The 21,567-nt window shown below is 46.8% G+C and overlaps 1 protein-coding gene across 2 annotated transcripts in view; it reads left to right on the top strand.

Moving 5' to 3' along the window:
* The window catches only part of NEGR1 (neuronal growth regulator 1), a 188,246-nt gene extending 167,950 nt beyond the window's left edge, over positions 1 to 20,296 (top strand). For both annotated transcript variants that reach the window (XM_048945051.1, XM_048945052.1), the window contains one exon: positions 602 to 20,296. In XM_048945051.1, the coding sequence (XP_048801008.1) occupies positions 602 to 726 (125 nt within the window). In that variant the 3' untranslated portion in view covers positions 727 to 20,296. The remainder of the gene's footprint in view (positions 1 to 601) is intronic.
* Positions 20,297 to 21,567: the final 1,271 nt, after the last annotated feature.

Genomic DNA, 21,567 nt, shown 5'->3' on the forward strand with positions numbered 1-21,567 from the left:
TTACAGGAGCAAAAGCAATGGTTCCTGCTTAAGCCTCCTCCTGTGGGCCAGCAGCCGGCTGCTCACCGTCATCTCACAGCTCAACACGTTTCTTGACCCTGTGTGCATGCATTCACTGCAATATTTAATTAGGGATTTGAGAGAGCCTTCCTATTAAAGCAAGTAAATACAATCTCTTCAAACGGATTGACAATAAATACGCATCTCTATGGCTCAGCACAGCGTTCAAGCTTTGGCTCCGAAAGTTAAGCAGAAAACATGTTGTTGTCCAACAGAGCTAAATATATTCCCCTCTCATTGGTATTAGTGGAGATTTTGATGCTCAGTAACTTAAAAACAGATGCATCATTCAGATGTTTAAACACAAAGCACCCATCTGATGTTAAGTGCTCGCCTTTTGGAGTGCTGGATCACGGGCTGCGCTCTGTGTCACGGCCAGCAGCAGCACTGCTGCTGGAGGGCTTGGCGACCTCCGCCTCGTCTCTCCTGTATTCAGATTAACACTTTTGCTGCTCTGATGTTATCGTAGAAGAATGAATTGTAAGCGTTTGGGACATGAGGGTAGGAGAGGCCCCCTAACCCCTTTCTCTTCTCTCTGCAGCTCCCAGTACGGCCCAGTATGGGATCACCGGGGATGCCGAGGTCCTGTTCTCCTGCTGGTACCTTGTGTTGACACTGTCCTCCCTCACCAGCATATTCTACCTGAAGAACATCATTCTGCACTGAGTGTAAAGAACCCTAAAAGGCTTTTAAGGATTCTCTGAAAGTGCTGATGACTGGATCTGATCTGGTAGAGTTTGTTAAAAGCAGCGTGGGATATAATCAGCAGTGCTTGCGTGGGGATGATCGCCTTCTGTAGAATTGCTCATTATGTAAATACCTTAATTCTACTCCTTTTTTGATTAGCTGCATTACCTTGTGAAGCAGTACACATTGTCCTTTTTTAAGACGTGAAAGCTCTGAAGTTACTTTTAGAGGGTATTAATTGTGATTTCATGTTTGTAATCTACAAGTTTTCAAAAGCATTCAGTCATGGTCTGCTGAACTGCAGACTGTAGTTTACAAAAAAAAAAGGAGAATATTGCAGTAAAATGGGCTTCTTTAAGGCTGCAATACAACATTCAGTTCCCTTCTTAAATAACATTCTCTCCACATGTACACAGGAACTTTTTTTTTTTTTTAATTAAAAAAAAAATCAAATAATCTTGCCTTCAAAATATTTCTTCGGAATACTACACATATCTAGATTTTCTTCCAGCATGATATTCAGGTTTCAAGAATGAGCCTTGTATTATAACTGCATTGTGCAGTACTGCTTTTTGATTTCTTCCTTTTTCCTGCAAATTCAGCATGGGTGTGCCTTCATAAAACACTATTTTCCTCTTCCTTTCCAACAAATCTGGAATGTGCTTTGGGAAATGCTACAGCATCCTTTTGAGCATAACCGATCTCTGAGGACGAAGGTGCTATTGGTTAGGCAGAAGGCCTCCTCTCCCATCTCCAGTGGGTAATGGGACTGCTTCAGTGCATTTTTAGGCAATCAGACAAGGACAGCACCGGTCCCTTTTCATTTCCCCCCTACTAAGCGGTGGACGATCTGCATTAAGAACGAGTTTCCCCACTACAAAAGAGAATGCAAATTATTTTGAGACATCTTTTGAATGTAAGAAGGTTTCCCGTAGTCATTCTAAATCAGAATTCCTAAGTGGCTGTAAATGTGAGGAGCTGAATCATCCCTTTTGTATTACTGGCAAAAATATGATGTGAATTGGTATTTTTCTTGCACTTAATTTTGTACTGGTTTGGCTAATTTAGCAATGATAAAGGATGCTTTTAAGTATTAGATATCTGAAAATACATAAAGTATCAAGCAGAATTTTATATATATATATATATAAAATACAGATATATATTAAAACGAGGTTGCTCCAATAACCGTACTGAAGTGCATGCTGCCGTCAGTGACGCATCTACAGACAGGACTTCATTCCTGATGTACACACACTGTACAGATAGCTTACCACAGCAGTTTAGTCATCATACACCATCTCCTAGGACTGCAGTCTATCAAGATAAGGCTCGCATTAAACTCAATGAAGGATCAAGTTTCAAAAGAGCATCTAGAATCACTGTTTTTTTCTAAGCAGCCCCGTACTACATCAGTGCAAAACATTGCTGCAGTTTACAGCTGAGTTTAGAAATGCCATCCTTGTCAGTTGCTGGGATGTGACTGTGTACAATAGCCTTAGAACACAACGTCTCCTATTGACCCAGTAGATGCTGATGTGCTTAAAGAAACAACAGCTGACGACATGAATAATAAAGCCATTATATAAGTACTGCATTCTCCCTCCTAACGATAAGGTCTGTGGTTAGCAATATCAGATGAGTGCTGTGCATACGCAGCAGTTCCGAATCCCCCCGTGTCTGAAAAGGCAAATTGTGAGTTGGGTTGGACTCACTGTGCACTGTCCCATGCTGAAGCACAGGCACAGCGTGCAGTGAAGCTGTTGCAGTTACTGATGAGCCCAGATGCACGGAGTGAAATGCATCGACTCCAAAATACGGCAATAAAGCGTCCTAGGTCTGCCTGTGCTCAGTGACAGGCTGTGCCACTTCTGTCACGTCATTTGCAGCTGTGTGCTGAGCAGTGGCCATCTTCAGAAGCATGGCATTTCTGTAAAACCTTGAATAACATGACCAAACTCGTTGCTGAAGGAAACGGTTTAAAGCCAACTCAAATACACAGTAGCCCTTATATTCTTCTCTCCCTTGTATTGCAGCTTTAAAGTGCCATATTTTAGAATCTGTTCATTGGAAAGAGTGGTGCTGCAGAAAACATCACGTCAGGGCAGACTTGTGAAGAAAGCACAGGGTGTGTGTAACCCAGCTCACCTGCTGCTCCTCGTGTGAATGTGAGATGGGCTGTGCTGGGGCTGGGTCCAATTGGGCATTTCCATTATGATTTTGTTTTGGTGATTCCTGACATCTGAAACAACCCCAGCAACAGAATGGAATGAAGGGCAGCTTAATTAAACTTGAAGAAAAGGAAGTATTGGCTGATGGCAGATGTAGAACCACTGGGTTATGTGGACAAAGCTTTCAGCCCCATTAATTCTCTGTTAAATTTGTGAGTACGTTGCTGTTGTCACTTCCAAAAAGGAAAAGAGCCCACGAACATTTCTGGGTGCCAGTAGCAGTTTGTCAGACAGAGGAGGTGTCTGAGCACTGAGCAGAGCCATGTGCTTGGGGTGCATGGGCTCACAGCCCCATGTGCCCCAGTGCCAGCAGAGCTGCCCCTCAGTGTGCAGCCAACACGGGGCACGGGTGCTTGGCTTTGTGCTCCTGCCTTGAAAGATATGATATGTGGAGTTAAACAAGCTCAGGTTCTGGCAGGATCAGAGCCCTAGGAGGCATCGATCCCATAAAGAACCTAAGCTCTGTGGTTAATCTGTTCTGTGTGGTAAAGGCAGTCGTGCAGTTTGGGACTTGCTGGGACGTCCTTCCAGCACGGGCTGTGCAGGCTGCTGCAAGCTGAAGGCTGCAGCATTGGGCAGAGCCCACTCTCTCTTTAGTTTGTGGGGTGTGTTTGCTTTAGGCAGCCGTCAGACGGAACGTTCTGTGCTTCTTGGAATGGTTGACCTGTACTGTTCATCTCTGTTGATCAAATCGCATTCTATTTATTCCCACCTTTAAAAAGTAAAAAATAAACAGCTCAGCTCCAAGCAGAATAACTGAATATGTATATGAAGATCACTGTCTGCATGGGAAACCCCAAGGTCTGTAATGCTGTAAGTTCCCACTCGTGCGATAACTCAGGGCTGCTAATCACCGTTGCATCGGTGACGTGAGCAGCAGCAGCAATGCTCAAAGAGAGGCATTGCTGATCAGGATATTATTCTATTACGGAATTAAACTCGTAACTTCTTGAACGAATGCCATTTCTCAAGGTTTATAACGTGGCAGGAAGTGTATCCATCATTGCTAGACAGCTTTTTTTAAACTTTTCAATATATATATTTTTGTTAGAAACTGTGCTGTTTTTTAAGATACAGGGGTGTTAAACACCGTCGCCAGGAAAAGCTGCTTCTTTGCACATTTTCAAAGTTAGCATTCTAGACCAACTATGGTAAATGTTACACTTACCAAAATCTCTTCTTATTCCACATAAGTGTGTTGTAAAGAATGTGTATACCAAAATACGTATTTACATGGATGAACAATATGCCTTAAAGACTCAGTGAGCGTTTACTTCCGAGACTGGACAAGTTTGTGCCCAGTCTGGAGGTAAATAATCCATACTTCATAGCCTGCCATGGGAGATTTCATTTCTTCAAAAAATAATAATAATAAAAGAAAAAGAAAAAGGAAAATTCAGTTTCTTTTCAAAGAATCTTAACGAATTTCAAAATTCTGGCATGATCTGACATATGTGAGGAAGTGTAGGAAAGGGGTGAAGCTTTATCTCTGGCTCCAGTAGTGAGCAGCCTGTCTGCAGTGTTGTGCCAGCATCAGGCACTGCCATACAGACCTCGTTCCTGTGCCAAGGCCACAGGCAGCCTGTCCCTGTCCTCATCCCTGGTCCTGTCCCCAGCCCAGTCATGGCCAAGCCATCACGTCAGCACTGCCTGTCCTCCTTCTTGCTCCCGCTGGGGACCAGCAACCCATAGCCTCCACTTGTGCCACAGCACACAGAATTCTTTGACATCATAAACTGTTTTAAAAATAAATCAATAAAATGATCGTAAGTGAGAAACATAAATTCTTCATTCAGCCTTAACAGGGAGTAGATCGATAGTTGGAAGGAGGAATTTGCTCTGCCTGTGTTGATGCACTGGACACACTTAGGCAGGGTTGGCTCCAATTTTTGGCTGTGCCTGGTGTTCCTCACTGAGCACAGAGCGAAGGCAGGGAGCTCACTGCGGTCAAGGACACCCGTAGCACATCTGGACGCAGCCCAGATTGCTGCAGGAGGGGCTCAGGACAGCAGGGGTGGATTCTCAGGGGCTGCTGCTCTGAAATTGTCCCTCAGCAAAGGCAGGCAGACCTCACCTTCAGCACTGAGCCAACACACATTTGCTCCTACAGCTTTCCGCCTGATTCCTGGAGAGCTCAGAGGTTCCTTTATATTAGAAAATCCTTATGTTAAGAACTGTACACATGGCCATATTTTCACATCCCATAGCCTTAGTTTCCAGCCCTCTGTCTTTTAAGGAACACGGAGCTTTCCTGTCAGCCGGTGGGGTTGAGTCTGTACTGTAGGACAAGCTGCAGGGCTGATCTGTCAAGCTCTGTGTGCTGGCCTGCCTCCTGCTGAGGTTACGGGGCCATCGGGCTGCCATGCCATCAAGTCATCAGGCTATGGAGCCTTTGGGTAATCAGGCCTCGTGGCATTGGATCTCCATCCCTTGGGCCTCCAGCCATCGGGACATTGAAGGCCGTTGGGTGATGAGTCATCATGGCGCTGGGTCAGCAGCTCACCATCAGGCTGTAAGGCCAGCGGATCAGCAGAGCAGCGGCCAAGGGACGTGCCAACTGCTGGCCCTGCACTGCGGTCCTGGTGGCCGCTTAGTGGTCCTGCAGGGCTCCCTCTAAGCATGCCAGCCCCTGTCCCTGGGACAGGAGAGGTGCAGCGAGGACCTTCCCTGAGGGCACTCAGCAATCCAGTGCGAGCACCTCTGAACCAAACTGCAAGCAGTAATGCAAAGTAACACAGCTGAAAGTCATTTTACTTGTGGTCACTTTGATCACCTGGGAGCTCCTCATGTAGCCTCCATGGCTGCTGTGCCACCAGGTAAACCTGAGCCCTGTTAGAAGAATGAATTACATGGGTGCAGCAAGCCAGAGCCAAGTGAGGAGGGGAGGTGAGCAGGAGCCAGTGTTGTGCTGCAGACACAGGAATTTCCCTTCCTATTTTCCAAATATAAAAGTATTCATTATTCCTCCAAACCTTTTTTTTTTTAATGCTGCCAGATACAAAATGCCTGTAATGATGATATATATCATATTTGGTATCTAGAGGGTGAAATTTCTCCTCTCCGAGCACACATCCATCCTTCTCTTTATTATTTTTCAGCCAAAACCAAAACACAATTCGCACATTACATGATGCAATTTATGTGCAATAACACCAGCTTTTCCACTTATCAAAACCATTATAGTCATAAGCACATAACTCCCATTAACCTCAGTGACAGCGACTTAAATGTGAACCACAAGTGAGAATAAACCTTAAAGATGTCATTTAACAGCAGCAGCCTTGTTTTCTGGTATGTGTCTAATGGTGAGATGGAGGCTCATTTCTTCCCCCTGCACCTTTCTAGTATTTCCTCCTGATGCAAAGTGCCCTTTCCCTACCTGCAGTGCGGTCAGGTCGGAGGTGTGGTGGTGGTGCTTTGTGCTCATGGAGCATCACCTCGGGCAGCAGCACCCAGCAGTGCCCAGGGAGCCCACGCCATGCTAACGAGGCAGCTCTGCGCTGCAATTCCAGCTCTGTAGCAGCTCTGGGAGGTAGCACAGTTCATTAGGCTACAACAGCTTAAAGATGTTAAAAAGGCTGGTTTTCCTCTCTCATTTAAGTGCGTTGGGTTGCTCTTCCGTGGAACTTTGAATTCACTGTTTTCTTCATTAACTTTGACCTTTTTACATCTATAACAATAAGAAAAAAATAGAGTTAACTTTAGAGCAAGCTACTGCAAATTCACTTCGCCTGGGCTTCTACAAAGCCTGGTGCAAGAAAGACCTTTCCTGTACTAAAAGGATTTAAGGTTAGGGATACTAAGCTGCTCTGAGTCGTTCCTCACCCACTCTCAGCTGGGCACAGGCCCCTTTCACCCAGTGCCTGTGGGCAGCAGAGCACAGCGGGGCACATCAGGCTGCCAGGGCAGCTGCCATTTGTGGTGGGATATTTGTGTAAATCTGAAACAGCTGAGGACACGGCTATAGGCTTTGGCCATAGGTATACAACAAGCCCAGCTAAAGAGAGCGCTGGTCCCAGTCCTGCCTCCTCTAGATATTCCCAGGCAGTCTCTACCAACCAAGCATGGCTTAGTTCTATGAGCTGTGACAATAACTGGGAGTTTTGCTTTCCAGCCCAGTCCAGCCCCACTGTGCTGCTGGGACGCTCAGCTCTTCCCAACTGTTGTCTTTCTCTCATTTTTGGTGCAAACAAGCAATGTGCTGCTCTGCTGCCCGTGCATCCCATTTCATAGGGGTTTGTTTCCCATGTCCCTTGTTACCTGAGCAGGGCCAGCGCTGGGGGGGTGCAGCTTCACCTTCCCAGCTGCAAAATACCTGGTGGAAGCGCATGTGAGCTTCAGCACTAAGTCCCTTTCGCCATGGGAGCCCGGATTGGTGTCTCAGGCTTTGTGTCAGTGCCTTACACAGCTCCTGCAGGGCAGTGCGGGTGCTGAGTCCCACTGCTCCCGGGGAGACACAGGGAGAGCGCCGCGTTCATCCTTGGCCGTTTCAGTGTGTTCATTTTGCTGACAGACTGTGATCTTGAGATCGTTGTTCCTCGCTTCTTCATCACGCGGAAGGTTGTGAGAAGTAATTATTTTAGCATATGGCGAGATGTGCAATTATTACCGCTCGGCTCTTCATCGTAGACAATCTGCTTTAGCATGGCTCTCCCGTGAGCACCAGCAGCATGGGGCTCGGCCAATTCCAGCACAGAAAGCAGCAGCCACCCCCAGACAAGTTCCTAATTTCCAATTCCTCCCAGAAGCCGTGACACTGCTGTTAATGGCAAGTAATAACGGCCACGGGATGGAGCCTTAAAATGAATCACAATAGTTGGATGTCATGGGCTATTAATTGAATAATTGCTTTAAGTCACTGTATTCATGGTTTTGGTTATGAAGGCATTTTATCTATAGTTAATGCTCACGCTTTTAGCAAACCTGTGACTTGTGAAAAGCACCTTAACGTCCCAATAAATCATGGTTTCCATGGCAGGATCTCCTGGCGCCTTGCAGGCAGCAAAGTGGGTCCCTGCAGCGTGGCAGGGAGGGCAAGAGGCACAAATCGGGCAGCAGGGAACAGCTACCACGGGCTGTGTTTGCATCAAGGCAGGCAGACAACATGCTCAAAGAAAAGCCAGGCTGCATGCAGCTCCCACAGCAGCCCTGCCCTTTCTTCTGCCCAGTAGCAGCCCCAGTGCCAACCTGAGCTCACAGGCAGCATCCGCGCCCCTGCCCACCTCCATGGTGGATGTGTGTGCCCTGGGGATGTGTGTGCCCTGGGGAGGGCTGGTGCTCCCCACGCACAGCTCGCGGCTTTAAGGCAGCAGCAGATATGCAAATGCACTCAGCAGAGCACTCCCGCAGATGTTCTTATTTAAAACAACCTGAACCCACCTAAAGTAATAACCTCGAAACCGCCTCACTGCTCCCATACGTTCTGAGTCACTGCTGCAGAATACCACAGGAATATTATTTTTATAAGAGAGAACCATTTACTAAGTAAGCCACCTGTTAAATAAACACACCCTCTCTCCAAATATTGCTGTTTTGTTTTCCAGACTATGCACAATCTGGATTTATTTTAGATGAGAAAAGATAATCACTAAAGAAAAAAACCTGTATTTTGACTATTTGAAACCATCCATCTTGAGCACACATCTGCTCCTCCACAAGCTGGCAGAGCGCTTACATTAACGAGAATCATCGTTCCTTATTCAGCCGGGAGCTAATGAACTTCTATCATCAGACCATGGCAGTCGTCATTTATTTTAACTTCTCCAAGCCTTCCATTGTTTCCTATCCGCCCAGCGTGGCTTGCCAAGAGAGGTGTCCTCTCATGGAGACAGAGGGCAGCTCCGGTCTCACTGTGCCATCAGCTTTTCCATGCTTCTAAAGCCACACTGAGCATCACCCCATCTTTAGCAGCGTGGCTGTTGCTGCAGAGTTCCCCTCCCCATGGCCACCTGCACTCAGCACCAGCTGCAGGGAATTCATGTGGGAGAGGTTCAGTGTTTTCTGGGTTTGGGGTCCGTCAGCTCCCAGGGCACTGCGATGTTCTTCCCATCCCAGAGGTGGGAGAGCAATGCTTGCAGACTGGCTACAAGGAGCTCCGTGCATCCCACGTGCATGCAGACATTAGTGGGGATTTCAGACGGCTTTGGCAGATCGTGCATGCTCGGGTCTGCAACTGATAGCTTGTTGCAAGTAATTATACAGCACAGACAGAGGCTTGCAGGTGGGCTGCGAGCCCTCACCCATGGTGAGCAGTGCCAGAACAACATCCTGCTGCTGAGAGCACTGCTGCACGCTGCTCTCCAGCAAACTGGTGGGCACGGCCTCACTGCTGCTGGCAGCACAAGCAGGCGGGGATCACCTGGGGGCATAAGTATGGCCAGAAGGATGCACTGCCAGTGTGAGCTCATACCCAACTGCAGGCACAGACTGGGACAAAACTGCTTCTAAATCAGCCCCTGTTCTCTTCCCTTTGTGATAATGAAGCCTCTGCCATTTTGCATCGCCACATGTGTTTCCCTGCTCTTTGGCACTCAGCACCTCGGCACAGGCACCTTTAGCTGGTGCTTTTCCCATACATCTGAATAACACAGCAGCAAAACCCTCATTGCACAGCCCGCACCTTCCAGCCAGCAGCCTTCTCCTTAGGGCTGAGCTCAGCAGCCTTGGGCTCACAGATGTCTGTCCAACACAGCATCACCAAGTCACTCTGTGACTTTCTCCCAAGCACTTTCACGCATCTTTACTCCAATGCAAAACCTTAGGAGATTTCACAAAGCCTATTCTACTCCTTTCCCTTTAAGTGCAGCCCACAAACTAATGGTGCCTGTTAATTAGGCAGCTAAACCCGAAGGAAAAAAAAACCCTAAGGAGAAAAAAAAGTAATGCTTCTCATTTGAAGGTACTGCGCTGCAAAACACATTAAAGACTTGAGCCAGCTTTTAATAACTGAGAGACGCTTTAATTAGAGTTGACATATGAACCAAGCATGTGTGCCATGCCCAGGGTGGGCTCACATACGTGTGTGCCCTACATAGGGGTGTGTGCAGGTTACACACACATGGGTGAGCCAAGCAGAGGACCCCAAAGAGGCTGCTGGCTTTTGAACCTCTGTGCTCTTAGATGATTAACAGAGGGAAGAAAAAATATTTTGCATACCTGAGTCTCCATTACACTAGTGCAAAAAGAAGTTAATTTGGAACTATTGCAGCCACCATTAGGAAAAAAGTTGTATCCATGTAGGACAGACCCTTCCCTTCCCTCATCTCATCTCATCCTGGTCCATATAGAAATCCAGGACTTGTTGCTCTCAAAGAACAGACTTCAAATTTCTATACTCACGTCAGGGCAGCATTAAATATTGAAGTGAGATATTAAAATTTCAGAGAGCCTAAATTAAACCTGAGGTATTCAAAAATAAGTGTTCCTGCATATTTAATACCAGAGATCTCATAATTAACATTAGAAATCTCTCATATTAAGAAAATGAGGAGCTGCCTAAAAACCAATGACCACAGCTGTGACCTTCCAGGCACACATTGGGTCTGCTATGGAGGAGGCATAGATTTGTTAGCAGGCTGGAAGCAAAGTAAGCCAGGGAGGATGGGGTTTGTATGTCCCTGGAAGGTCTTCACTGCCCACATAGTGACCAGCAGGGTAAGCCCAGCGCTTGGCAGGCTGCTTGCCCAGCTGAGTGGGTGCCCCTGCACAGGTGTTTTTGCTCCCTTCACCTGAGTTCCCAGGGCTGTGAAATAGCTCTGGTTATCACACGGCTCCTCGAGATTTAAAGCCTTATTTAAGCACCTGAATTTATTATTCTAAATGTTTTTGTCCCTCATGCACTGCTATAAGTGGGAAGTTGCATTAAATCAATAGTATGCCACATTTTTAGGTCTCTCCAAGGATTTGAAAATAGCAAACAAGGCCACAAGTCCTGCAGGTACCAGCAGCAGCCAGCTCCTACAGTGTGCTGAGCCAAGTGGTTGTGCTTAGAACTGCATAACTAATAGAACTCAGCCAGCAGAGACTGTGCCCCAGCTTATGAACACTGGGCTCTGCTCATCCTGCTTCCACAGATACAGATGATCTTATCATCACAGCCTTTTGTGTCTGTGGAAATCAAGTAGAGATCACCAAATGTCCTCCCACAGAAGAACATAGCTCTGTGACAACGGGTAGGCTCAAGGTTACGGACACTGGTTTAACATTGACAATTCGTCCAGTCAAAGTAAATATGCTTTTCATGTGCCTATACAAAAGCTGCTCCACTACTATTGCAAAAGGAGTCATCAGCTTTGTCAACGGCAACACCAAATGGCTGCCCCATGTCACACAGCACTGGCACACAGCTCTGCAGGCAGGGTGGGCAGTGAGACAGCACCCCAATAGCGTGCCCTGGTGCAGGGCTCCCAGCAGAACCTTGAGGACCCAGGCACAGCCCACAGTGCAGCACAGCTGTGGGCTGTGATTTGTTAGGATGGCTGCTAACTTGCAGTGCTCGATTTCAGAGGGTCACTCGGTACAATGGCAAACCACTCGTTCCCAGCAAAATGTCAGATTATGGATGGAGGGGAAGAGAAGGGGCACAGAGAGATAAAACCATATACTGTCAAAACAATAAAGGAAAAATCAATCTTTATGACAGATGAGAAAGGAGATTTACAGTGTAATCAGAAAGCACAAAGAGATTCATGGCTTGCCAGAGTGGTATCCAGGCAGCATTATTCTATAGATGGCAACACAATCGCACTGCCAGATCTGTTTGTGTTTCCAAGCAAATCTCTCTGTGCGTCCTGATGGAGTGGGCACTACAAGCACAGATCTCAGCACTCCATCCGCACGCTGTGCCTCTCCATGCACGGCTCCACAATCCTTGGGCTGCTCTGATGCAATCAGCTGCACGGAGCATGCATTGCAGCAATGGCAGGAGATAAGAGCTGCCCGGAGGGAGAGAGGCAGTGCCACGTGGCTCCTCCTCACACAGCCAGAGCAGCAATTAGCGTGGAAAGCAAGGCAGCCCTCCTCTGCTAATGAGCTTCTGGCTATCAAGCCATTGTCTTAATTTCTAGGCAGTCGGATAAGATATCTTTTAGATAGGATCAAAATGGCCGCTCAGCTTGAATGCAAAGAAATCCTGATCTATGAGTTTAATACCATGTAAAGCTTAACGTATACTTCAGCCTGAACCGGTTCGGATTGCCTGGCATTTTTTATCTAAAAAGCAAGAATCACACAGTGAGACCCCGAGGTGATTTAATCATCGGTTGCAGCAATGGAAAAACAAACCCTTTTTTTTTCTCTCTCTGCAAAACCTCTCCTGCCATGTGATGACCACCCAGGCCTCCTGACTCTGTGCCTTCCTCTCTGGCAAACCAGGGGTTCTGGACTATGTGCTGTGCCCCCCAGGATGGACCTGTCGTGCCAGCCCCCACTTGAGGCCAGCAGCAGAAGCAGCCACTCAGGCTGGGAGCTGTCAGCAATGCAGCAGAGCCCGCAGCCTGCCAGGCCATGGTCTGTTTGGTGCAGCTCGCTCCCCTGCTTGGTGTGGCATTCAGGCCCCATTGGGCCACCTGCAGCTGCTGCACTGTTCCTTACATCTCAGTGCTGATTGATAAGCTCACAGTCAGCTCAGGGCTCATGGTAGCATCATTGAGAACAAAATCAGCAGTGAGATAGGCAGCCAAGCTCAGACCCAGCCAGGAAAACCATGATGCTGAGTCTTTTCTTCCCAGCATCTCTCAAAACATCTCAGAGGAAGGTGTCAAGTGCAGACCCATAGGGAATCTGCAAACCCTGGCAATGTGCAATTGCAAAACAAGGCATGCGCAGGGGTTAAACACACAGACCAGTCTGTAGCACGGATGTAGGTCTGTAGACACTCTCACCCTGTCAATTATTTAAAGAACAGACCACAGCAGAACAAGTTGGAGCAGAGACCCGGCAGCCTGGTGATGAGTCTTCCCAACCATTCCCACCAATAGCATCACCAGAGAGCCCCAGCTCTAACAGAATGACACAAGTTATGTGCATGTCAACAAAATCGTTCATACAGTACTCTGCATGGCACACAGGACAGAAACAATTACGATACCAGTTATGCTGTTTTCATGTGGTGAGGAATTAATTCATCCTCCATGAAGCTCTGCATCACAGTAGCAATAAATCAGTTGACTGATAAGGGCAGCAGCACTGAAAATTATGTGATCTGTTGGCCTATTGCCTCAGCCAGGAAAATCACAGAGATTGGAAACCACATCACACTCCTCCTTGGTCACTTTCCCCTTTTTCCCGTTGAAGCCTTGGTTAGCTCCTGCTATCTGTTATGTTTAGAGAGTCAGGAGCAGAAAAGTAAGCAGGAGAAAACCCTGAAGGCATCAGGTTGACGCCACGCTGCTGCGAGTCAGTCGAATTACTGTAATCCTTAATTTTCCCAAGATAGTTTCAAAACAATGAACTTACCATTTTCAAGCCAAGCCATTTGTGTATGTCCTTTTCTCCTTTGTTCTCCGACGGTGGGCAACCAGAGTTTTATTTTGCATGAAGTTCTTTGGCAGCATTCATCCATAATCATCAACAAAATAAGTTAATATATGTAGGCGACTATAATGACAGTAAATGCAGTGTAGGAGGGATAATATGTGCTTCATTGTCAATGCTCACATGCTGAATTAAATACTCTATTCTGGTCAAATGCTAATACACTCCATGAGCACTTTTCCATAAACACGTTTTTTAAATGTAAGATACAGAAGTGATATGAATAATATATTGGAATGATCTGATATATGTGAGCTTAAGAAGGGGTGTTTTTCTGCAGCACGTCGCCTGGTACCGGCACTGGCACGAGCTGCATTAAGTCTTCATGATGGTATCAATTCAGCCACGAGGACCTCATCTGTAAAGGACGCGTTCTTTTCACACTGGATTTGGCCAAATGATGGGGACCACCTCAGTTTTGAGCACCAGTAACTATCAATGATTCCTCCTTTCTGATATATTTAAGATTTTCTCTCTTGTGGTTTGCATTGCAGCCATGGATGAGGAGGGAAGCCAAGGGCTGTGATGCTGTATTGATGCCTTGAGCATAACTGCCGCAGGCCCTGCGCATCTGGCTGATACTTTAATTAGTCTGCTAACACAGGGGGACTTTAAAGAGCAGTAAACAGCAGCACCCTGAATTAATGCCTTGCTTCTCTGCTGCCTGTTCTTCACAAAGATATTTTCCTTAGTGATTCAGAGCAAAAGGCTTAGTATGGTATCATAAGGCAACTCAAAAGAATAAATAAATTGAACAGCAAAAAGCTCAATATTAAAAAGACAATGTGAGAACAGTATCTAAATGGTACCACCTATTTTGGAGCTAAAAATAGGCTCAGAAAATCAAATTCAACATTGACATTGGAATAAAGAAAAGACCTTAGTTGCTCCCCAGCCCCACAACATCCCCAGCACCAACTGCAGACACCCTGTTGGAGCAGCAGCCCCAGCCTGGGGGTCCCAGCAATGAGGAGCAGAGGTGGAGATATCACTGGAGGGTGAAACGATTGATCAGAGCCCTCTGAAACGTGACATGGGTGATATTTTCAGTACTGAGGGAACAGACATCTTTTTTCATCCATCTTTTCGCATAGTTCTCTGCCTTCTAGGCAGAGACCCATTGGCGATCAGCAGCTGTCAATGAGATGCTCCATGCAGTATAAAGACTGGGACAAAGTATTATATATTTCAAAAAAATCATCACTCATTGAATCACAGCATGGCCTGGGTTGCAAAGGAGCCCAACGCTCATCAGTTCCAACCCCCTGCTGTGTGCAGGTCACCAACCAGCAGCCCAGGCTGCCCAGAGCCACATCCAGCCTGGCCTTGGATGCCTGCAGGGATGGGGCATCCACAGCCTCCTTGGGCAACCTGTGCCAGTGCCTCACCACCCTCTGGCTGAAAAACTTCCTCCTCATATCCAACCTAAACCTCCCCTATCTCAGTTTAAAACCATTCCCCTTGTCCTATCAGTGTCCCAAAATCACACAATGTCCAATCAAAATCACACGACCAGTTCCAACCTGCTGGTGGATTTCCATGGATCCCATGACTAATGACCAATTAATTCTGACTGTTTCAAGGGTGCTTACTCTTAATTATAAACTCCTGCTTATCTTTACAGACTATGTCACCTGTAATTGCATATCTTTCCAATATCTCTTGGTTCAAAAAACAAAATAAGCATTAATGTTTAAGACCTAAAGCTGACAGCTGGATGCTTCTCTAGCAGAGTTTGGGAATGCAAAGCAATGGCAGCTCAGATGTGTGGAATGGTTTGGAATGCAGGGACGGGGAGCTGAGGTGCAGTGCTGCCCACAGCCCCCGGTGCCATGGGAGCCAGCAAGCACTGCCAGCCACTGACAGCCCTGCATTGTCTCATTTGTTTCAGAATTAGCTGTCTTTTCAATCTAATGTCAGTACTTATTGTTTGAACTCCGATGGGCTGGTTTTGCCAATTATCATCAGTGTCTTTTGTGAAGCAGCTTGCCCAGGCTTTTAAAGCACAATTACCAGCCTGGTGCAGCAGATAGGATGCCTGTGACATTTTCACATGCTGAAAATAAATACGTAAAATATAACAAAACAAGACTTTTATTAGTAACATACTTCTAGGAAGGAATATAAAGTAGCCATTAGGAATCCCGCTAACATCATTGGTCATTATGACAAGAAGGAAAACAGCTTTCTTAGGGCTTTGATTTCTTTTTTCTTCTTAATGGGTACTCCCTTCTCACCATCACCAGCAGACAATCTTGTCTATTAGCATTTACTCGGCGCTTACCACTTTTATATTTCTTCATAACCTCGGCAATTCAAGTAACATCGCAGCTCCGCTCTGAACCTTTACTTTGGTACATACGGATAACGATGCAGCACCAAAGATGCCCCCCACCCTCACTGCCATCGCAGAGGCTTCCAGGTGGGGTCATTTGGCTGAGTCAATCCTGTCACCATAAACTACATTTATACCTCATCCAAAAGGGTTTTGCAGAGCAGTTGATGCTCAGTTTTAGTCCTATGTAATCCATCGTTCCGAGGAGCTCAGATGTGTGCGGTGTCTGCACGAGGCAGCTCCTTCCAGCAGCAGCACCGCTCCATTCTGAGGGCAGAGCCAGACAGAGGGCTCGGATGTGTCCTCTTCATACCCCTACACTGTATTTAATTGAGACTCTGTGCGCAGTGCAAAATCAATTACAATGCAGCACCAGATTTAAATGCGATGTCAGTGCGACTGCACGGTTTGGTTTGCCCTCTGTGAAGCAGGGTCAGGCTCTGTTAGACAGGAGCCAAGCAAGAACCAGCCCAGACTTTTCCAATTAAAACTGGAATGACAAATTATTGAAAGGAGTCTGCACCATTTCTAATGGTGAAAAACAGATGGTAGGTAGGATGAGTTCCATAACAGCCCAGAGCTGATCTCTAGGACAAGAGGAGAGAATCATGAATGCCCGTGGATTCAACACAGCTACCATCATCCACTTTTCTCTCCTGCAGAGCAGGTCTAGCGCAGCACAACACTTGGTGCTTCCCCCTGGCCCACAGTGCTGCACATCTGTTAAACTCTGCATAAAGGATTAGGGTGTGAAACTCAGATTCAAAGCAGAATCCTTCTGTTACTGTTTTAGAAGTTTTACAGAGATAAGCCAATCTTAGCCATGGAGCACCAGCTCTTGGTTACATGGCTCTGGAATAAAATTTATAGTACCATAGAACTGTTCCAGTTAGCAGGGACCTTCAAAGGCCATCTGGTCCCACTCCCCACAATGACCAGGGACACCCACAGTTCCATAGGTGCTCAGACTCCATCCCTGACCTTGGGTGTCTGCAGGGATGGGGCATCACTGCCTCTCTGGGCACTGTTGGAAAGCTCCAAGTAAACTGATGAGCAAAGTTCCTACCTGTTGTTCGTGCCTCTCTTTCAAGTAATTAATGCAGTCAGTATGGGAACTGAGTCAGGTTACAAAGCCAAACCCTGTTTCAAGCCATGTGCAGCAGCTTCATCATTTAAATACATTCTTGTGCAGTGTATCCATGACAAATGATTTTGCTTCCCATGGCAAGTCTCGGTTTTTAGGCTAATGAACAGATATCTCACACTCCCTGATTCAGGCCTTCCATCTCCCCAGCCCCACGAGTACAGCCTTTGTTCTGGCAGGTTTGATGCATTTGCCCTTTACACCACTGGTGTTTGCTGCTTAATTACCAGGCGGGGCTACAAAATGGAAGCATGCAGCAGTACAGGCTGCGTGCAGCGAGATCTGGAAGTGCTGCACAGCAGGATTCCTCTTGCATTTGTGAAATCACTCAGCAGAATTACAGCTTTTGCTGGCAAAGCTACTTAAAAGCAAATAAGGTCAAAAAAGCATTAAGGAGCCTGAAGGGAAAGCCCGGCATTATTCACCCGTTCAGAACATAAAGCTTCTGTGTCAACCACGAGCAGTTAGAGTAAACATTTGTACAGCACTTCACCTCCATGAATGGGGTGAGCAGAGGGGAATTATTTCTGGTGGGTAATGTGATGGTTTCCCTGCAAACCACAAACGATGGGAGCAGGTGGGAGGCCGTAGCTCCCCATGGCACAGCCCTGCTGCAGCCACGTGCCACGTCCTGCCTATGGAACCTTCGTGATTTAAGCGACGTGAGCGATAAATGCGTGTAACCAAACGCAAATCAGCCTATGAACAGAGCTTGAATCTCATCTGGGGACACAGAAAAAGAGACGAGCTAATACGGAGCTACTAGAAAATGTTTCCCACGGTTGACCTTATTGAAGTACTTCTTAGTAGCCCAAAGGTAGGAAGCATGCACAGCATGCTCGTGGGTTTTAAAAAACACAGATAGGATTGTATGTATGGCAGCAATCCCATAAACACACCTTAGCTATAAAAGAAGTCACCGTTTTTTTACCTAGTGCCCAAAACTCGGGGGAATTTGTACTGGCAGTATTCATGATCAGACCAAACAAAATCAGCCATGACAACACGCTCTTAATGAATTTCAGAACAGCAAACACTGAGCTAGCTAATGTCAGCAAGTGATGCTGCACTTTATTCCAGAACAAATACAATGTCTTAGTGACAAAAGAAAAAACTCCAGGCCTTATTTGTGCACGGGCAGCTTTCCTGCAAATAAACTTGCATAAATGACAGTGAATCAAAGTGTAACACTGAGCTCAATGTGGGAACACTGCTGTACGAAGTGCCACTCACACCGTGTCGGACTCAGATTCACATTATGGATGATACCCATCACACCTTTATCTGTCTTCTGCTGATGAAATTTGTGCTGTGAGTCAATGTACAGCATCCGTGTCAAAAGATCAGATATTGTATTTGTTTGTTTTCTAGCTTGCTTGTACCTGATAACAGCATAAGCCGAGCGAATCCAAGGAAAAATAATTCATCACAGTGCTCTGTTCCCCCCTGCACTGCCGCAGAGATATTCCCATCACAAGTGTGAGTCCGACTGCATCAAATTCCGCTTAAGCATCATCCATCAGCTGCACAGAGAGCACTTTCCTAAGGCTCCTGTAGGGCTGACGGAGCTGAGCACATTGGTCGGAGCACAGCCAGGTCAGCATTGCCCCGACACCCACCTCTGCACTCCCACCCTGCACCAGGCCCTGTGCTGCAGGGACGTCCCTGCCCTGTGCACCGGGGTCACTGCAGCCCCAGCTGCCAGCCATGGATAAAGCCATCCCCACCGTGACCCCACAGACAGCCCCAGGGGTTGGGTCACCTCTCCCTGTGCTCAGACCCCTTCTGTTAAGGATTGTATCTCACTCTAGAATCAGGTTATGGATTGTACACGATTAGAAAGGGATATGCATAGAGATATATATACTAACCTTTTTTAGTCATTTCTAAATAATTCATCTCCAATACTACAGGATAGGGTGAGGGGTTTTGTTTTTAACAAGCGCTTTACAGCCACTGAATTGAACGGATGCCTTATTTGTGAGGGTGGGAGGGATTTGGAGGAGCAGCCCCTGCTGCACAGGCTGCCACAGAGCCCTGCAGGATGGACAGCCCAGGCAGCAGGGCTGGAAGGCAGCGCAGGGCTGTGCTCCTGGGCCGGGCACTGTGCAATGTGAGCCAAGCAGGAGCACTGCAATGCTGCAGCACGTGGGGATCTGCCTGCACCGCCAGGTGCGTCCCACAAGGAATGAAAGAGCCTCTGCAGAACAGATGGAAAAGCTTTCCTCCAAAGCCACTCAGTAATTGCCTTGTAACCTCACTTCTGTACGATGGGTAGGAATGGAATCACTTCCATTAAGCATCGGTTAGGTGAACTTCTCCCAGGATTAAAATATAGCAACGTTTTTGTTTTCTGTTGTTTTCAAAGAGTTTAACCTGAGGTCAACAGAGTCCCTAACTCTTTCCAAAACTCAGCAACAGCCCATAGGGATGAGCATACTTATTTCCTGCATCTGTTCTCCAAATTAAATCAGAAACTGCTTATAAAGGAACATTCCTGGCAGTCCCCAGGGGAGCTCTGATGGAGACCTGCCGTGACGGCGATGCTCACTGCTGAGATCTCCATGCTGCGGCACGGCTGGAACCTTTCCTCACTTCTTTTTCGTTTGATACTGTACTAATTGTAAGGGAAATGTAACACCACCACAGGGATAAAATCTGGAGTGCTGGCGAGACACCGGTTGGGTTCAATGGATCAAGAGATACGTTTTAGATGTTGCTGTGCCATGAGAGCAGCGAGCAGCCATGCCCTCACACTGCAGCACCATTTGTGTTTGCTCTGGCACGAGGAACGTGGCGCGAGGGCGTTTTAGTGGCACATGTGAACACGAAGGCAGAGCCCATGTGCCATTAACACAATGCTGCTCTTTGGCACTCGTGATAATGTACCTTGTTTAACTACGACCAAATCCAACCAGCCCAAACTTCAGCACTGCACAGCATCTTGTGACACACACAGTGTTTTCGGTAGCAACAGACTATGGGATGTGGGGGCTGCAGCCTGGTAGGACATACCCGTGTTTCTCGCTTCTATGTACTATTTTGTATGGGTTAGAGAAGATGGCCTCTGTTGTGCATTGTTTGTGAAATGTTTCTTATCCCAGAGAGGTGTACGATGTAAAATACGTCAGTGAAAAGTGTATATTTTATGTGAGAGGAAAATACATTTTAATAAAGGTAAAGCTTTGTTAGCTGTAAAAATGGCAACTGTTCAAGTGTACAGTAACTTCTTACTAATGTACGAAAATCTGTGATATTTTTGATTTGATTGTATTTGTATTGCCCAAATAAAACATTTTGGCTGTATTGTTCTTAAGCGTTACTTCTTTAAAAGGTGGAAACTTGTGCTTGTATCTCAAAAAATGTTCTTCATTCAGGAAAAAAAGAGCCATGTCCAAATTTCTGGATGGCACTCATATTGAGTGCACCCTGAGTGAAAGCCCATCTGGTGAGGTGTACAACCATTGCCCACATGGGCATCTCTGCAGATCTCTCTAAGGGTAGGAAGGAAATATCTCTTCTCCAGGAGCTTCCAGCACAGGACTGGGGGTGGGGTGAGGCTGAGAGCCTCCTTCAACAGGAGGGCCCCCTGAGGGACCCACAGCAGTACAGCTAAGGGTGAGATGCAGCATACAGAGGACATAACAGTGATGATGACATCTGTGCCATCACGGCCTTCTTACTTTTTCTTTTCATCTTCAAGGGGAGTTAAACTAAAAAGTTTTGACTGGCAGCCCAGACAACACAAGTCAGCAAAATCCAAATGTAAAAAGCAAAGCAAAGCAGAACGAGACACCATTATCTTATTAGCACAGATGACCACTAAGCTCCTTTCAGAAACATCAGCCATGACCCCACCTGCCTAGAGCATCTATTTGGGCACAGCCCTACTGATGAGGTCCTATTGGTCCACCTGCAGCCCTGCACACATGAGCAGGGCAAGGGCATGAACAAAATGAGCTGTGCCAATTAGGTTTGGAGATAGAACAATAACATAACAGGCAAACCTGACAGCCTATGGCAGCTCTGGGCCAGCAGTGCCCTACCACAGCACGTGGGCTCCCTCTGTGCACAGAGCATCCCTGCCTCCACAGCACCAGCTGGTGCTGCTGTGTGCTACAGTCAGTGAAGCACTGCTGCTACGTGCTGGGGAAAGGAACAGCATTGAGCACCAAACCGTCCAGCAGTCCCACCAACAGAACCAGGTGAGCTCCCCCTCAAACCTCAGCCATTCTGTATTGGCACAACAGCAGTATCAAGAATTCACCTCTTTCTGTCCAGACTTAAAAAACAAAACTACAGGCTCTCTGGTAACACCAACAGCGTTTATCTCAAACACCCCATGTTTCCACACGTCACATTTGGTTTTTTGCACAGCTGGCATGCAGAGCTCCTTCCTTCACTGCGAAGCACAGGCCTTATTTATCCAGATCTGATGTCCTCCTTTAACTCTGCTTGTTTTTCCCAGGGAGCCTTCGCCCTCACCTGCTGAACGGTGCTCCTCAGCTGCGCAATGGGAAAACAAATTGAATTCTAATCAAAGGGTTTCTATTCTCATCACTGCCGGTCTACTTTCA

The sequence above is a fragment of the Lagopus muta genome, chromosome 5, assembly GCF_023343835.1.
Source record: "Lagopus muta isolate bLagMut1 chromosome 5, bLagMut1 primary, whole genome shotgun sequence".
Classification (NCBI taxonomy): Eukaryota; Metazoa; Chordata; class Aves; order Galliformes; family Phasianidae; genus Lagopus; species Lagopus muta.